This window comes from Haliotis asinina, chromosome 6, assembly GCF_037392515.1.
Source record: "Haliotis asinina isolate JCU_RB_2024 chromosome 6, JCU_Hal_asi_v2, whole genome shotgun sequence".
Taxonomy (NCBI): Eukaryota; Metazoa; Mollusca; class Gastropoda; order Lepetellida; family Haliotidae; genus Haliotis; species Haliotis asinina.
In genome coordinates this window covers 68,220,555-68,239,026 of record NC_090285.1, presented here as the reverse complement: position 1 = coordinate 68,239,026, position 18,472 = coordinate 68,220,555, and the positions used below count along the sequence as shown (strand labels likewise).

Here is an 18,472-nt window from a genome sequence, read left to right as displayed (position 1 = left end):
GGGCGTATGCGTCAGCTTGTAATAGCCGAAACATTGGCTGAATGTGCTAGCCCACGTTTCACATCAGCAACTTATTCAGACTTCGAGCCGACTTGTCCTTGTTATATCACGTTTAATGACAATCGCGGGCAGGGCAAAAACGAACACCATCTTCTAACGTTTTCTGATATGAGGAGGGTGGGTTCGGAAACACACTCTATCAGTAAACTACGGAGGCGGTGCAGCAAGCACAGGCAGGTCGTCAGCCATTCACACGCCGGGCAGTTTGTCTACCATGAGTCTACAGTTTTCAGCACCAATACGTTATAATTGGATCTCAAGGACATAAGTCCTTTACTGAAACACTTCGCTGAAAGAAGCACGGTGTTCCGTGTTCAACATCAAAACCTGACACGTGAAAGTAATACGATTGTATATACCAAAGGAATATATTGAAAGACAAAGAATAATGAAATTCAAAGCGTTTTGTTTTTAATTGCACCAAAGTGCCAGTTTGTATTTGATGTTAAATGTTAAAAGCTATGTCTTCCGGTCACCTTGTGTCCGCCATCACAAATTATATTGTCCTTTGTAGAACATGATTTGCGTCAGAGAAGTTTCAGTGGTGAGTTTCAGCCTTTAAACAAGAACCACAATAACATGCTGAAATGCTCACTTCCAACGCAACGCTGAATGATCGGCATACGTGATACACTAACCGATAGCCTGTTAATTTTGTCACACTGTGTCGTTGGTATGTATTCTGAACATAATAAGTCGCAGAAATATTTCGAAGTACATTTTGCGTTGTTGGAGAGTTAGCACAAAATTTGGTAAAAATATCTCCGCAAATATGTCTGATCTCCAACGTATTTGCCAAACATACATCACATACGTTATTGCTGTTGACCGTCGCCTTAAAACCATTCTCTGTGTAACAAATCTTACAAAAGGACAAAAAGCCAAATATAAAATCTTTGTCATGGTATTTGTTATATTCACAAATAGTGGAGCGGCTAAAATCAAGTGTCTATACAAATTGTGCATTTGATGATAAAAGCACCAAAATTAGTCATCATATAAAAACATGTCCGAAGTTATTCTTCACTGTTAGGGTTCAGGCATAGCACAACTGTTGATGAACCCCAGACGCACAAACCAGAAGAACAAGCTATGTAGCTTCAAACCATGAAAACGTATTACAAACTTGACAAAATAATTAAATTTCCTCTCGAAACGAAAGTATCTCGGACTGGAACGTTTTCAGTTTTTTTCGGGTTGGACATACAACCCGTCGACGATAATGAAATGTTGTTTGGCAACACATTTGCTGAAATAAGGGACAGAGGGACAAGTTTATAGTGAAGCCTTTCAAAGGCATTAATATCTTAAATTACAAGAACATGTGCAATGCAAATTCATGGAACATACTCAGAGATAAACTGAACCTTCTACAAGTTGATTCTGGCAGCCTGTACATCGATAACACTCAGTTGGTACCATCGCCTTTCCTAGAGACGTCAAACGATATTATAGCATCTCACCAATGGTGCTCAACATAGCGCCCCAATCTACACTCATCCACTTTCAAACAGCAGCTGTAATGTGTTTAGCTGCGACTGGCAATCAGAATGGTATGAAAGTATTTCAAGCACCTTTGCATCAGTAACTCAAGGAAATGACAAAGACAACTAACAACTGTTCACGACTTCAAAAACATCAGTTGAACAGATAATGTATTATATATACACACTAGCAATAGTATCCACACGTCCAATACACCCCCAGAATTTATCAACAACCAAAATGAAACATCTGCTAAAATTGCTATGGAGTTAGAAAAGGGGCAAAATGAAGTGTCTAAAGTGACAGAGTATCGTGAAGATGATTGGCTTATGTGTCACTGAAATGTGATGCATCAATTTATACCTGAAGTATAAGCCAACAAACATTTCCTACAAAACATAAACTAAACAGTCAGTTTTGGATAATTTCACTCAGACTCATGTGTGACCGCAGTCTGAGTAAACTTAGTCTCAGTGTATTTCGTTACACTTCACCACCGAGTCTAACAAAACCTAGCAGAAGGTCGCGTCAAGTAACCTTTCAGCGACCAATGACCATCCAATCAAATGCGAGACGGTTAAAAAGATTTAAGCAATCGGACAACGGCTACTATTTAGAGATTGGAGGGACTTTCAAAATATTCAGGTCACTGACACAGATCTCTCCACAAACAAATCCGCATATAACACAGTTAATTTGACTTGCAGTATATACGATTTGGGGTTTCTGTTAACATGGTTACCATTAGCTAATATTTCCGCAAGATGACATCCTTGAATGTTGCCCCAAACACCATTTTCAGTGTTTACTCACCGTTGTCATGGTTGTACGTAAGCCGTGTGCATCACCTGGAAGCGAGCATAAGCTAAATAGCATTCGGAATCGTTCGAGTATGAACCTTTTCGAGATAAAAAGTTGCAAAGGTATGTGCGAATGTGCACTTTCGCGATTTGGTAAGCTGTGTTCTGATTGGTTAATCTCAAAGGTTACCTGACGCGACCTCCCATAAGGTTTTATTAGACTCAGTGGTGGAGTGTAACGAAAAGTACTAAGACTAAGTTTACTTAGACCGGTATGACCGATGAGAGACCCACTTTAGATATAGTCATTTCATATAGCTTGCAAACAAAAATAACAACATTGCACGGTTTCACAAAAATACTGAAAACGTAATAAATATTTTTTTATGTCTTAAGAAAGATAAATCAAAACATTTAACAGACGCATTCACAAATTTCGCTTCCAACACAACTGTAATAACTTGAAACTTCAATATCAGTTTACAAGTGATTTTTTTTAAATCATCAGTCCTCATTTTCATTTATAATGTATGACTGACACTGCTGCGTATCCATCTACTTAAGACACCTTCTTCCTCTATGATGCTCATATACAGCAAAACTGCAACTACTAGCAATCAAGGATATGCATTAGCAGAGTCATTCATTTGATGATAAAAAAAATTAACAAAATCAACAGTAAAAACAAATTGTGTTTGTATGTATACCGTGAAATCAGGCTTCTTTATAAGTGGCCCTTATCCTGCCGATTACAAAGTCATGAGAATTAATAGGGCTGTATCGCCCAGATCCATCTAAACAATCGATGATGACGTCATCATCTGGATCCACAAAAAGAACCGCCGACTGCCGACATTGTTTCTTGATTGTCTCCGATTCTGGGATGATAACTCGGTGGACCTGAAAAAGAGATTTCCGTTTGAAGACCGTTCATCTAAACATCGCCCCTGTGTATTTACATGTTCTTGGATTCGGAACCTGTGAACATCCGGACTAGAGCTGGTCCAGAGGCAACTCACGGGACCGAGTGGTCACAGTCGTGCACCAGTCTTATGCATGCCAGGTTTCCAATTTAAGGGATGTTATAAACGAGATAAACTCTGCTTTCCAAATACTGAAATAAATATTTTATCCTCAGGCATTACATAAAACACTTAACGTTTTGGGAGAGTACCTATAGAGCACCACTGTTTCTCATGAACAAGTTCCCCTCGTGGATGCAATGTGTGAAGCCCATTTCTGATGTCCCTTGCCGTGACATTGCTGGAATATTGCTAAAAGCAGTGTAAGATCAAACTCACTCACTCATGAACAAGCATATCACGCATCAGTAAGGACATATAGCAACCTGCTTGCCAGACATGCGTTGCTCACTTAGGGTGATCACAATAATATTGCTGGAAGAATGATCCAGACGTGCGTTGCTCACTTAAGGTGATCACAATAATATTGCTGGAAGAATGATCCAGACGTACCGTGGCCTTGAGTTTGTCGGCCGTCCATCTCTGCATGAGGTCACCAATGTTGACCACGACTGTCCCCTCTATCGGAGGTACCGAGATGAAGGTTCCATCCATTGACTGTATCTGTTGAGAAAGATGCAGTGACATTGTAGCGTATTACAGGGTTGTAAAACAAATCACAAAGTCATAACAATCTTTCTTCAATTGTTATTCATTAACGACAACAATATGTCCCTGGGGAGATAAATCAATAGCAGTTATACCATACTGTTAGCAGCCTATTGTCTTGTTGTATACTTATGCATCTCCTATAATTAATAATAGATAATTAAATCATATAGTGGAATTGTGACTGAACCGCTTATTTCCCGTTCTACTCCAAACAACTGAATGTTGGAGACTGACCAAGCTACTGGTCTCATGTTGTGGTGCTAACATAACGCTAAAAGTGTGACTCTACAATTGAAATACAGGACAAATGTTAAGGACAACAACTGCTTGACTTATTTTTCTTCTTTTTTTCACAATTATTCTGGGCTATTTCTCACCTATTCTTCAGGTGGATAATGATCATAACGTACAGTACTGTAAAATCGTAAATGCCTTGGAAAAACTAATTGTAAGCAGTTCTCGAAGGTAAATGAATTACTGACATACTGAGCATGTGTATGTGAACGTCAGTGCACAGGGCGACATCCTTCAGTTCTAGTACAGAACAGACCTACCTGTAGACCCCCAATCTTGTCTTGGAACAACAGTGCCAGGGTGCCATAGTCTGTATGCTCGCCACATCGCAGCTGTCCATGTTTGATGGCTGGATAGAGAAGAAGAGAGAGGGTGAGGATGCATGTATGTATGGAAGTTGGGGTGGGGGACAGTTCACCCTTAGAGCACCCTTAGAGCACGTCCACTCTCTCTGTCTCTGTCAACTAAGTAGCACATTGTCACCTCGTTATTTCAGCTAGCATGGGTACTGAGGTTCCCCGTGGGGTAAATGTTTCCGACACTGATCAGTATGTAAGACCCACGTGGTGAAGGGATGGGGATGGGGCGATAATACTTCCGTAAAGCGTGTTACTTGCGCTCGCCTGATACAGGACTACCATACAAACGGTGAACAAATCATCAAAACTGAACTCATATACACCAAAACTGATAAAAACACTCAAATAGGAAAACAAATTATAACAATATTCTCTAAAACCGAAACCAACGCTCTGTAATGGAAAACTAACCGTTTGAAATGGTAACAAAACTCAAGTATCAGCTACAAGAGCGCCCGAGAACTGTCGCCGAGCGTACAAAATGCCAGTCATAGCATCCCAAAACGGCTATCATAATTTACTTAATCAGCACACTGGCTTTTACACAGGTGACCAAATAATTCAGACCTACATACATGATTTCACTTTCTTGGAAAACGAAGTTCTGAGGCTTGTTCCGAAAGTTAAATGATTTATTCATTATGTCGAATCAGATCATCCGAACAGCCAGGAAACCATGCTTCCTTCACCTGGTTTTGCGTTCGCCCATGGAACATGAGAGGCCACCATCCATGGAGTAATCTGATTTGAGCCCAGGTAGACCTATCTGTGTGCTGTTGTACTCAGGCACCTATGAGCTACGAAAGTCGTTAGTCTGTGTGAATGGGCCTAGAGATCACAGTAACGCCCGTATGGCTTAATACGACATCCTTGTGATATCAATGAGACTGGTAGCGCCACTAACGACTGGTCATCGTCTCAGTATTTCACTGCAGACAGCTACAGTGCTATATTAGTACTTACAACCATCATCCGGTAGAGGGGGATAGTATATGCTCCGCAGTGTTGCCGGACTTTTTTTGCCTCCGAGACTTCGGTGCCGGTTTCTGAGATAATACCTATCCTGCAAACAGGTGACGTAAACCCCAATCAAAAATGTGATGAGCGAGTCCGTAACCGCTCAACCAATATGTAAGGGACACAACTCTGCACAGCAAGCTTCAATGTGGCGATACTTTGTTTTCAAGTGACATCACGAAACGTCTTTGCTTGTGACGAAAGGTGAGTCAAGACGTTAGCGTGAGTCAGTGAATGAGGATAGCTTTGTACCGCATTCACCAATATTCCAGCAATATGGCGGCGGTCTGTAAATAATCGTGTCTGGGTCAGACAATCCAGTTATCAACAGTAGACAACACCATGACTATCGATCTACCCAAACGGGAACGATGACATGTGCCAACCAGTTCAACAGATATGACCATCTGATTAGGTCAGTAGCGTCTAACGACAAGCAAGGGTTACTGAAGATTCATTCTAACATAGTTGGTCGAATCTGGTTAGTTGATGGTGATATTTGTCTTTATTCTGGTTCACAGGCTACTTCTTGATTACTAGTATTTGGAATTTGGAGTTCTAAATGATATTTGGGTGAAAACAGATAACTGTTTGAACATATACGACATAAATTTCTTGAAAGGCATTCAGAAGTTGGACGGAGATGAAAACATTACACTTTTTATGGATAATGGCTCCTGTTTATGCTCCAAACGACGTTTTAGAGCTAATTTGTCTGATGAGGGAGCATGAAGTAGCCCAGAAACGTCGTATTAAGAATTTAAAAAATATTGTTATCTATAAAAACGTGTCGTGTATTTATGTACAACATGAGCACTTTTTTAAACGTATTTTTATGTGCGCTTCATTTCGTTCTGCCACATCTCTTGCTCTCACGGAGACCTCTGAAAATGACTGGTACGGATAACTGATAAGCGGAGAAAAGAGGTTGCACTGCCAATACCCTATAATTGTTTCATTTACCTAACACCCGACATGCCTCGTATTTAACATGACAATAAAGTGTTAACCATTTTGCTTAGGGATTCGCCGACCCATTTATTCTAAACTGAGAAATGTCTTAGTTTTATTTCTTTCGAAGATTAATGGCCGAAGTAAGCCAATGTAGCAGCTCCTCAATGTTGCACGCAAATTAAACCTTTTCATGTCCGTTTCAGAATTTAAGAATGTTTCTAAAATGTATACTGAGTTTGATTCCGACAACAATGCGTTTTGGTGACAAAATGCCTGTAAACCATCAATATCGGCATTCACTACACTTGTAAGCCACATCCATCACAAGCAATGCAGTTTCGCAGTTACGGGTTTCTATCCAGAGTGAGGTCATGACCGTGGCCGTGACTAAGCCATGGATGTCGACTCTGTGTAGGTAGTGTGTTAGAATCTTACCCTTGCCTGACGCAATGTTTGCTGCTGCTGATAAAGTGCTATAGCACATGTTACTGGGGGCGTAACTACCATTATTTAAAATACCCGGGCTGACACGATTGTTGCCAGAATGGGGCAAACCCTCAATACTGTCTAAATATAAAGCTTACACCATAAAATGGGCTTGCTGGTTGCGCACGACATACTATTGATGTGTTTTGGACGCTGTGTCTCAAGGCTTCCCTGTAGTCGGAACAAAGCTGATTTTAATTATAGGCTCGTCGTGCCACCATCTCCAAACCGACGTTGTAAACCAAACCATACTTTGTTTGGGCCTCCAGAAACACAGGCCCTCGTGTCATTGCGAGGACGAAAGATTTTTTTAAGAGATATAAAAAATTTCGAGATGACCCCCGACTTGAAACGCTTCGCAATACAATATATCTAGACATAGCCGGACAATAGTAGAAGTAGCTCGTCCCTTATTACTTCTACTGCTCCGGTCACTTGGGTGTACCCCACCCGCTTGCTTTACCTGTGAAGCGTTTCAAGTCGCGTTTCATCTCAAACTTATTGTTTTATATTTTTTGAAAATATCTTTAATCCTGACAATGACACGAGGGCCTGTGTCCACAAAGTGGTATCTCCCAAGATGTTGTTGGCCTTTGGCCCTCTAGTATGATGTTGCAATTTGGAGGAAACGAACTACGATCGTCTCTTTGATTTGTTGACATTTCTGGTGTCCCCCCTGATACTGCTGGAATATTGCTCAAAGCGGAATAAAACCATACTCACTCACTTGATCCGTTGGATGAAAACAGAACCTCAGAGCTGTTGTATGTCTCCTCTACACTTACGTTGTGTATGCAAACCCCTGACGGTTTGAGGAGCCTAAACCCTAAAGGTTCACAGTGAGCCCTAGACCCCCAAATCCAGTGATAACAGGACACTGACTGGTCATGATCAATACTAACTGTTAACCAGAACCACGGACAAGCAGGACTGTGTGGACGCCCAGACATACATGCCATCTAGAAGGGTGTCTGGGTTTACCCACCTGCAAGCCCAGGGAGAGAGACATGACATCCAGGACGCGATGGGCTAGATGCGTGACATGGGTGAAGAAGGTTGAAAACGCAGCCTCCATACCCGGAACACTGTCGGGATATTTCTGAAACAATTGGGTTTACCTGTAGATGAAACGTGGAGATCAGCTTGGAAACGATTCGTGATCCTAAGTCCCGATCCACAAAGTGGTCACAACGTTACGACGTTACGACATGTCGTAACTCTATAGTTTGTCACAGGCTTACGAATGTACGTAACGCTACATATGTTTCTTAATCGGGACTCAGGCCTTTATACAGTCGAATCTGAATAAGACAGACCAGAGAGTGATATTTTATGAACAAATCATTCTTCATGTTATAATGCACCTCTGTTCATGATGCATGTCATTAACCAAATCATCACGCGCTGATCTAAGTATTTTCCCCATACAATTATCAGAGGATTGAAAACTAAACCAAATACTCTAATATATGTGGACATTTGAAGACTTTCATATTCTGAGCGGGCGAGTCACCACGTGGTCCTGTGGTCATGGCGGTAAAGCACTACTGTCCCTCAACATTAATGTGTACAATGGTAGAATGAATGTTTTGTTCGTACTTACAATATTGAGGTGATCTTCACATGCTGCATAATTAAAGGTCTCCTTCAGATCTCCCGGTCTCGTGGGGGTCAGTCTGAAACAAACGAATCCCAACGAACGTGACGAGTAGAATACTACAAACACTGCCCAGACTGCAAGCATTCAGAATTATGGGTAACGAACTATTCGTGGTCGGAAACTTTGTTTTAACGGACCGTGCACGCAGTGAAGATTCTCAGTAAGAGAGAATGATTATGTACTAAATGGCGCATTTAACAACTGGCACACTTTTATGCGAAACGTGAGATTTATACAAAAAATGGATGTGTTTTTCGTTTCGAAGAGCCATCGTACTGTTTTATACGCAGCTCGACTGCAGCCATTTCGCTGGATTATTGTCGAGTGCGGAAAAGACCTAAACTCACTCACTCACTCTACGTAGTTCGATACTTGCCGTTCTTTTTCGAGTGCTTGGTAGCCATTGAATCTACCAGTCGGAGACTCACACGCGTCCTTCACGTCCCTTGGCTGACTGAAGAATGTTTTCGAAACCCTAAAAAAGTCATCGATCTGCAACATAAAAGATGGCATACCTTTTTTCCAAAAATACCAAACAGTCACATTATATTTACTGTCTTTTCCACGTAGCGTCTTTTGTACTGAACAAAACTAGTTAGCATGATACCTATTTTGGGACGGTTCAGTAGCCTAGTGGTTAAAGCGTTCGCTCCTCATGCTGACGACCCGGGTTCTATTACCCACCTGGGTACAATGTGTGATGCCCATTTCTTGTGCCGCCGCCATAATATTGTTGGAATATTGCTAAAAGCTCGTCACAATAAACTCATTAACTCATGTCAATGATACACAGTCTTCACTACGAAAATAAGACAAAATTGTGCCCAGGGACAATTCTGTTGTACACATAGAAGCTCAATCGATTCTGTTGCACACGTAGGAGCTCAATCAATTCTGTTGAGCAGCTTTTGTGGAGCCTTCATCCATTTCATCCTACACTATATCAAGAGACAAACTCAACAAAATTTTCAAACGGCATTAAAACTGAAAAACAAAATAAAATACAAAGTCAAAATTTGTGATGTACACCTTTAGAGTGCCTATAAAACACATGTGTAATCTAAATGAATTCCATGAATTAGTGTTTGAGAAGTGGATAACGTACACTGTGTCATGGCTATTCCAAATTGTATAATCCATCTATGCATACCTTAAAAGGTAATACTATCTCCTTTATCAGGCAAAAGTTACTCATACTACTTACTCATAGTTCTAGAAATACGTTTATCTTATCATCTAAAAATACATACCTACAACACACGACATAAAATCTAAATAGAGCACACGATAACGCTTAATTTCAAAGATACCAAAATATTATAGACTTTAGTGAACACACCATTGCAGCATGACAACAAGGTTCTAACGATATGAGCTGCAGATACCTATTATCCGTAACGTTACCTAACACACGTTAACCAATCACGTTAACGTACTCATGGTCCCCCGTTTCGTCCCGTCTTTGTTCATTTAAAGCTCATTCTTCCCATTGCCACTTATATGAATTGTTTATAACCCTAACGCCTATATAATACTATCTCAATAATCCAACTTAAGATATTAGATAATATGCTTCATCATAGCCTTCATTCATTTAGGGATATCATGGATTATGTAGCAAATGACTACGGTTATTGACTACTGTTTAATATCGAGACATTTTCAAATCATTTCAAGATATCTCTGATATGATTCAAGACATCTTTAAAACAGATCCCAGTAATTTTGGGTTATATTTGAAAACGACTTGCCATAGAAGCGCATGAATTGCACATGTCATGATGACAAACTTACACATAGAAACATCAACGTCATGCTTCTAGATAGCGACATTCTTTGTACACAGTTGCTCGGCGTCAATAAGAAAACCTGCTGATGTCATGCTGACAGTTAAGCAAGTTATTCTAGTAGGTTCGCGCGTACTTTTGGCGCGTGTGCGTTCTGTTTTCATTGTCTTATCGCCTCTTGTACAGCCGTGTTAAGATAATGTATATATACATTCCGATGTATAAATATCCGAGTAGGCAGGCGGTTGTTGACATTATGCGAGCTACGATTTGGTATCGAGTCTTTACTTTACTGCTGCTTGTCAACTAAACGTGCACACAAACAGTGGTGTCAGCAGATTGGATCACAGTTTCTCCTGAAACTCGGTAGCAGTACTAGCGCCCTAGTAGGCAGCTGAAGAAACCCTCGGTAACCCTAGTACAACCGAAACATCTGAAGCCAGGAACCCAAACCTACCTGCTTAACTTGGTATCACTTATGAGTTGGTGCTACGTCTTATGTGTGTCCTGAGTCCCTGAGGAGCCACTGCCCGCTGTGCACAGGTGCACTAGGGTGTCACGCTCGTTATTGGCTTCCTCTGTTATAACAGCTGCATTAGTCAGAAGTTCGGGTTCGTAAGGGAGGCCATATATCGCCATGCAATATTTCCTGGATAAAATTATGCCTCGTCACGCTTTGTCGTTCGTTTTGTCATGTGCATAGCACCATTCCCAGACTAAATATCAAGTTTTTGATTTGGCTGAGTATACATACAAGCCTGGCTCGAAATCAACCACGTGTACCTTCGAATTCCTACCCGAGAGCAGAGATCAACAGGCGTTCATTCGTCTAATAAAACTGCATTGGACCAGGAATTGTAGATTATCCCTGATTGGACTTGACTTCAAGAGTTTCAGATTAGCAGTATATGAGGATCCGGGTCTTGATTTGACGTTACAAGTGTGATCAGGCTCGATAAATGAGTTTATTGTTTCATTCCCCGTAGGGTTTGTTATGACAATGACCTACTTTTCAGCCGATCCAAATTTTGTGTAAAGGTGAAAATACCACAAACAACTCTGGCTACACTGAATTCCAAATCCTTGTTTCATAAGGAAATGGTATTTATGAACGGAATTTATTTTTGAACTTTAATAACCCCGTAAAAGGGATAGAGGAAGTGATATATTTTATGTCCAGGCCAAGGCAGCATACCTAACTAAGAAATCACAGACTGCCACTGTTTGATGAGGTCGTAAAATAATTCACAATGTATCTGGCTCACTGGTTACACCAGTTATGCGATTTAAACTTATTCTGTGTTGTCCTGTAACGCACAATGTAATTGATATAATATCAGTTGCATATCAGACCCTCAATGTTTTCCACCGGTAGAACCTCCTAATGAGATTTCCGATTTTCTGGTGTCCCCCGCCGTGATATCGCTGGAATATTGCTAAAAGCGGCGTAAAACCAAACTCACTCACTCACTCACTTACTCACTCACTCCATGACTTCAAGGTTTCTGTTTGTCAGAGTTCGCTCTGCGTCAAAGCACGCTGTACGACGTGTTTGCAAAAATTAGAAAGAGCGTAGTGTTGCAGTCAGTATACAAATGGGCAGACGAATCATACTGATGAATATTTATTCATACAGTTAAAGGAAGTAGTCTAAAATTCTGGACTGGGTGTTGCACAATTGGACGGAACTCGGTAACAGGAAACGAACTGATCTGTAATCAATGTTTTGACTTGATAATATCAATCTGTTGTTTGGCACTGGGTATCGCACTCAGTTGCGCAATAGGACGGAACACAGGAACAATACAGGAAACGAACTGTTCTGTAATCTATGTTTTGACTTGATCATATCAGTCTATTGTTTGGCTGGTCCAGACACAACTAGTTGCAGGCTACCATAGCAACCTCGAAGATATTGTTAAGTTGTTGTATAACAACTAGTTGCAGGCTACCATAGCAACATCGAAGATATTGTTGAGTTGTTGTATAACAAATAACACGTAACATATAATGATCAAATAAGGCAAGCCATCAATAAATGACCGAAACTCCTCACGGCGCCCAATAATAATGACCCCTCATAGACGGCCATTATGTACCCACGTGACCTCGCGCTCCCAAATGGCACCGGTTGTACAGCCACAAGGCCAAGGTTGAATGTTCCTCCGGCTTTAATAACGAACCGACAACAATCGATATTAACATCCAATGTGTAATTATTCTCCCTGCCACCTGGTGTATCAGCGGAAGAGCAGGTAATGGAGAAATGTAAATTATGTTGATTATTAATTGCCACACAAGATTCGTGCACCATGTAGAAATAACACAGATATTTGTGTTTGAGTGATGAAGCCTGAGTTCAGTTTATCAACATGACATGACAACTGAGAACATGTACATAGCAAGTGCACGCAGAGGCACAAGCACGTAGACGCATCAATGTCCACCCACGGTTGTGTGTCCGATGGTCATAACACCACACTTTTCAGGAGATACTTTCAGTGCTTGGGTGTGAAAGACTGTGTCGAATCAAGCGAATATCGGCCTAAATGATCTGTTTAGAAACGACTCGATGTGTGGCAAAGTGTAAGTTTAATTCTTGGTAAATAGAGAGGAACCTGCACGTCTTTTGATATGTAACATACATTGTATCAACACAAATCAATGCAATCTTGAAACTTGTAGTGAGGTTTGTTCATGTTTGACGACATCAAAACAACAAGGTTGAAACTATCTATCATCCACAATCGCTTCCTCTATCCCTTTTCAGTTAGTAGATAAAAAGCCTAAAGTTGTCCGACAGATTAGTACTGCCTCTAAGTCTTACCTGTGGCTTGAAGGTATAGTAACCAATGCTAACGAAATATTAGCGTGCTGATAGAGCCCACATGGTACGCTCCATCTTTCAAGCGACATCTCGTATGGACGCCATTAGGTTTTCATTTGTAAAGGGGAGCGTTTGTTTACATGGAAGAAAACAGTTTGGTGGAGTGATATGCAGATTCGATTAATCATATAGATGGTGTAATGCTGAGTCATCATTTCGCCGAAGAGTGAAGCCGCCCGTGGAAAACTTTTCACACAAGATATTGTCCGAGGATCAGGCATAGGCATAATCATACACAACGATTTTCAAAAGCCATCTTCAGTCTAAAAGCAATTTAAACTAGATCTACCCGAAGATCCGGGCAAATACTGATCTTCAGCAACCCATGCTTGTCGTAAGATGCGACAAGCGGGATCGGGTGGTCAGGCTCACTGACTTGGTTAACACAATCAATCACAATCATGTCATCGTACACCAGATACGTAGATCCATGGTCATGATGTAGATCAGTGGACTGGCACCATATACTCTGTATCTAAGGTGGTGCTGCAATCGTGAGAAACATGGCAGCAGGGAGATCGTTTTGCCGTTATTTCCCTCGAATTAACAGTCTTCCAGAATTATTTAGTACACTGATAAACCTTGATGGCGCAAAAATACATTGAATGCGCTTATTAATGTCCATGTGTTGAAGGGTAAGCGTTTTTGAAAACGCGCGAGGATGTCGGTAACTCAAGGTAACTCAATGGACATCAAGACTTAGAGTTACAATGATATAGCAGGAAAACTGCTGAGTGTTGTATAACACTCACTCACTGAGTCAAAACTCGGACATAAGTCTATTCCGAGTGGCGAGTTCAATCTGCTACGCCCAATAACAATTAGAAGACGTCATCTTTATTAGTAGGGACGAAGGTATATTATGACGTAATACTGAACAGATCTCTTCACAATGGAACGGAAAGACCAATCAGCTTTGAAGCAAACAGTTACATATGGTTCACTAACGGAACGACATCAGCTGGTAGCACGAATACTAATATAATTCTGTTCCTTCAGTTCACATGAGGCTAGCACGACGCTCCCCATAGCTACTGGTATGACGTGCTGGTTAGAAGAAATATTATTACTGTGAAAAGGAAAGGCAATGGCAGATAAGTTTGAGTGAAGATTGTTTCACGCCGTGAAAACATTACATACACATTCACATACATTTATTCAACTGGTACAGCCCTCTGGGGCGCCTTCAGCTTCATGTGTAGAGAGCTGTGGGGGGCTGTCTATTCTTTTACAAAGACGGACACTGACAAATATACTTATTGCAGTAGTCATAAGTAATTAATTCCCTTTGATATAAACCAAGGCAAGATATTACGGCGCTTTCTAAGAAGACTTTGAAGTTCGCTTTACTAAATCGAAATACTGTACCTACAGTATGATATTTTATCAGTGGTTCGTGTATAATGAGCAAATACATTTTACATACACTAAAAGAGTTATAGCGACAAATATATACTGAATAAACGACTGCTACGCCATCACAAAGTGTCCACTGCTCGCCTACCAAATCCACAGCTAATGCATGGGTATTTATAAACTGTTCGATAACGCTTAATCAACTCCCCATGGCCATGGAACGCTGTTCAGGTAAACAAGGCACAGTCACTTGGTCACTAATGGGAGCATTCAGAAAGCCAGTAAGTTCCGCTTGCTAATTCTTTTCCGGCTTGAGTGCTTAATGGAGAATGCCGAAGCAAACCTGGATGACACGATACTGACAATTCAGTAAATATTTGATCACTTACTAAGACATTTTAACTGATAACAAGGCTGGTTGTCATCAACAGCAGCCCGTGCCAGCCAGCGTTACGTATCTCGAAGGCTGCAGGGACACGGGCTTGCTGTACAGTACAGTACATACTGTAACATAGCGTGGGGCTGCAGACGATCCGACATGTGCGAGATATTCTGTCGTGGAAGTGCACCTACCTTGTCTTGGGATAATCCGTGATTCTTTATGTAGCAAAATCCAACTGTACTCAACGCTTCATAAAAGCTGTCAGCAACTGTCTTCAAATCTGAATCTGTAACAGACTCAGGGTCAGTAATCTGCAATCGGTAAGCAGCAAAATCTATGACCGGCACTTCCTCAGCCATCGCGTCGGAATGAAGGGAGGTAACTCTATTGTTTACGTCTATATATAGGCACGAGTAATGGGACGGGCCACATGTTCAGTCACGTCGAGGATTTGGGGCAATCAACGTGAAATGTATTCGCCCTCATGTTAAACTGGAATATCCAGAATGTTTTCATGGTATCTGGGGAAATATAATTTTTTTTGTGTGTGGAATTTAGAGTAAGTTAAAACCTTCTACTCTGTAGGTATGTTAAAACGGGTGTGCCCATTCCCACCCCCTACCCGGTTCAATTACTTAATAACCAAATTCAGGGTTCACTCCGGGACAAGTCGTTAATAAGGTATGAACGTACGGGCCAGTCTGGGTAAGTTCAGCGTTGATGTCCATTTTTGTATATTTCCTATATGCAGACTTCTGGGCTGGTTGAATCAGCCATGATTTTAAAGGGAGAGATAGTTCCTAGTAGACAAAATGGGCTTGATATTTTAATGGAGGGTTTCGGATATAACACGATGAAGCAAATGCATTAATGTATGGTAAAACACTCTGGTTGGTTGTGTTTGTTTTTCAACATGGTACACAGAGGTCTTGTAAAGCATCACACCTCTGTATTTATCCAATACTGCTGGTGCTTAAGTTGATTGGTCTGAGATTTCATCTTTGAAGGGCGGGAAACAAGGCGAGGAAATTCAGGGGCCACTGTATGGGAAGGACATAAATCGGTCAGTCGGTTGGCTGTTTATCCCACGCATTCAGGAAATGTTCAGGTGTGTGACGATTGTCTGTATATAATCGGGTTTGGACAAGACAATCTATTGATTGACCCCATGAGCATCTTTCTACGCACCAGGAATACAGTGGCATGTGTGAACCTGGTCAGCGAGCGTAAGCATCAAATCCTGTTGAGTCAGTATGAGGGAGTATAGATTTGGCCGAACCGTTATTATAAGCCTGCATGAGCTTTAACTAAACTGCCCACGAGTTGGGATCGTTACGCGTCTAACCGTTACCAGCTGAAATGTCAACAGAATTAATTTGCGTAGGGTTTGTATGTAATATTATGCTTACTCTCTCCCATTACAAGCGTGTTCACAATTGTCACATTTTCAAAATGTCCATATGTGACATTACGTAGGTAACTATCTCCATACATGACACTACTTTCATCTGCGTAGATAACTATCCCATACATGATATTACTTTCATCTACGTAGGTAGCTATATCTTCATACATGATAGTACTTTCATGTACGTAGATAACTATCCCATACATGACATTACTTTCATCTACGTAGATAACTATCCCATACATGACACTACTTTCATCTGCGTAGATAACTATCCCATACATGACACTACTTTCATCTGCGTAGATAACTATCCCATACATGATATTACTTTCATCTACGTAGGTAGCTATATCTTCATACATGATATTACTTTCATGTACGTAGGTAGCTATATCTTCATACATGACATTACTTTCATGTACGTAGGTAGCTATATCTTCATACATGACATTACTTTCATGTACGTAGGTAGCTATATCTTCATACATGATATTACTTTCATGTACGTAGATAACTATCCCATACATGACATTACTTTCATCTACGTAGGTAGCTATATCTTCATACATGATATTACTTTCATGTACGTAGATAACTATCCCATACATGATATTACTTTCATCTACGTAGGTAGCTATATCTTCATACATGATATTACTTTCATGTACGTAGATAACTACCCCATACATGATATTACTTTCATCTACGTAGGTAGCTATATCTTCATACATGATATTACTTTCATGTACGTAGATAACTATCCCATACATGATATTACTTTCATCTACGTAGGTAGCTATATCTTCATACATGATATTACTTTCATGTACGTAGGTAGCTATATCTTCATACATGACATTACTTTCATGTACGTAGATAACTATCCCATACATGACATTACTTTCATGTACGTAGGTAGCTATATCTTCATACATGATATTACTTTCATGTACGTAGATAACTATCCCATACATGACATTACTTTCATGTACGTAGGTAGCTATATCTTCATACATGACATTACTTTCATGTACGTAGATAACTATCCCATACATGATATTACTTTCATGTACGTAGGTAGCTATATCTTCATACATGATATTACTTTCATGTACGTAGATAACTATCCCATACATGACATTACTTTCATGTACGTAGGTAGCTATATCTTCATACATGATATTACTTTCATGTACGTAGGTAACTATATCTTCATACATGACATTACTTTCATGTACGTAGGTAACTATATCTTCATACATGATATTACTTTCATGTACGTAGATAACTATCCCATACATGATATTACTTTCATGTACGTAGGTAGCTATATCTTCATACATGATATTACTTTCATGTACGTAGATAACTATCCCATACATGACATTACTTTCATGTACGTAGGTAGCTATATCTTCATACATGATATTACTTTCATGTACGTAGGTAACTACATCTTCATACATGACATTACTTTCATGTACGTAGGTAACTATATCTTCATACATGATATTACTTTCATGTACGTAGGTAGCTATATCTTCATACATGATATTACTTTCATGTACGTAGGTAACTATATCTTCATACATGACATTACTTTCATGTACGTAGGTAACTATATCTTCATACATGATATTACTTTCATGTACGTAGGTAACTATATCTTCATACATGATATTACTTTCATGTACGTAGATAACTATCCCATACATGACATTACTTTCATGTACGTAGGTAGCTATATCTTCATACATGACATTACTTTCATGTACGTAGGTAGCTATATCTTCATACATGATATTACTTTCATGTACGTAGATAACTATCCCATACATGACATTACTTTCATCTACGTAGGTAGCTATATCTTCATACATGATATTACTTTCATGTACGT

The 18,472-nt window shown here is 40.2% G+C and overlaps 1 protein-coding gene across 2 annotated transcripts; it reads right to left on the bottom strand.

The window, feature by feature from the left end:
* Positions 1-449: 449 nt before the first annotated feature.
* LOC137286347 (uncharacterized) lies at positions 450-15,541 on the bottom strand. Of its 2 annotated transcripts, XR_010956991.1 has the most exons (9): positions 15,353-15,530; positions 9,126-9,241; positions 8,693-8,765; positions 8,075-8,188; positions 5,596-5,695; positions 4,534-4,622; positions 3,821-3,931; positions 2,546-3,245; positions 956-2,057 (listed from the first exon to the last, which is right to left on the bottom strand). XR_010956991.1 is itself a non-coding variant. In XM_067818154.1 (8 exons), the coding sequence occupies exons 1-8, from the start codon at positions 15,518-15,520 to the stop codon at positions 3,060-3,062; spliced, it is 957 nt and encodes a 318-aa protein (XP_067674255.1). In that variant the 5' UTR covers positions 15,521-15,541; the 3' UTR covers positions 450-3,059. The 2 variants fall into 2 exon arrangements, 1 of the variants encoding a protein (XP_067674255.1); XM_067818154.1 differs by having other exon boundaries at positions 450-3,245; positions 15,353-15,541.
* Between the last annotated feature and the right edge of the window lie 2,931 nt (positions 15,542-18,472).

What these genes read in the sequence shown, in the direction of transcription:
- LOC137286347 (XM_067818154.1), bottom strand. Translation starts at nt 15,520, where the DNA reads ATGGCTGAGGAAGTGCCGGTCATAGATTTTGCTGCTTACCGATTGCAG. An exon ending in ACAAGATTGGGGGTCTACAG is followed by an intron (nt 3,932 to 4,533) that starts GTAGGTCTGTTC and finishes CTTTCTCAACAG; the next exon opens with ATACAGTCAATGGATGGAAC. An exon ending in CCGACAAACTCAAGGCCACG is followed by an intron (nt 3,246 to 3,820) that starts GTACGTCTGGAT and finishes TCTCTTTTTCAG; the next exon opens with GTCCACCGAGTTATCATCCC.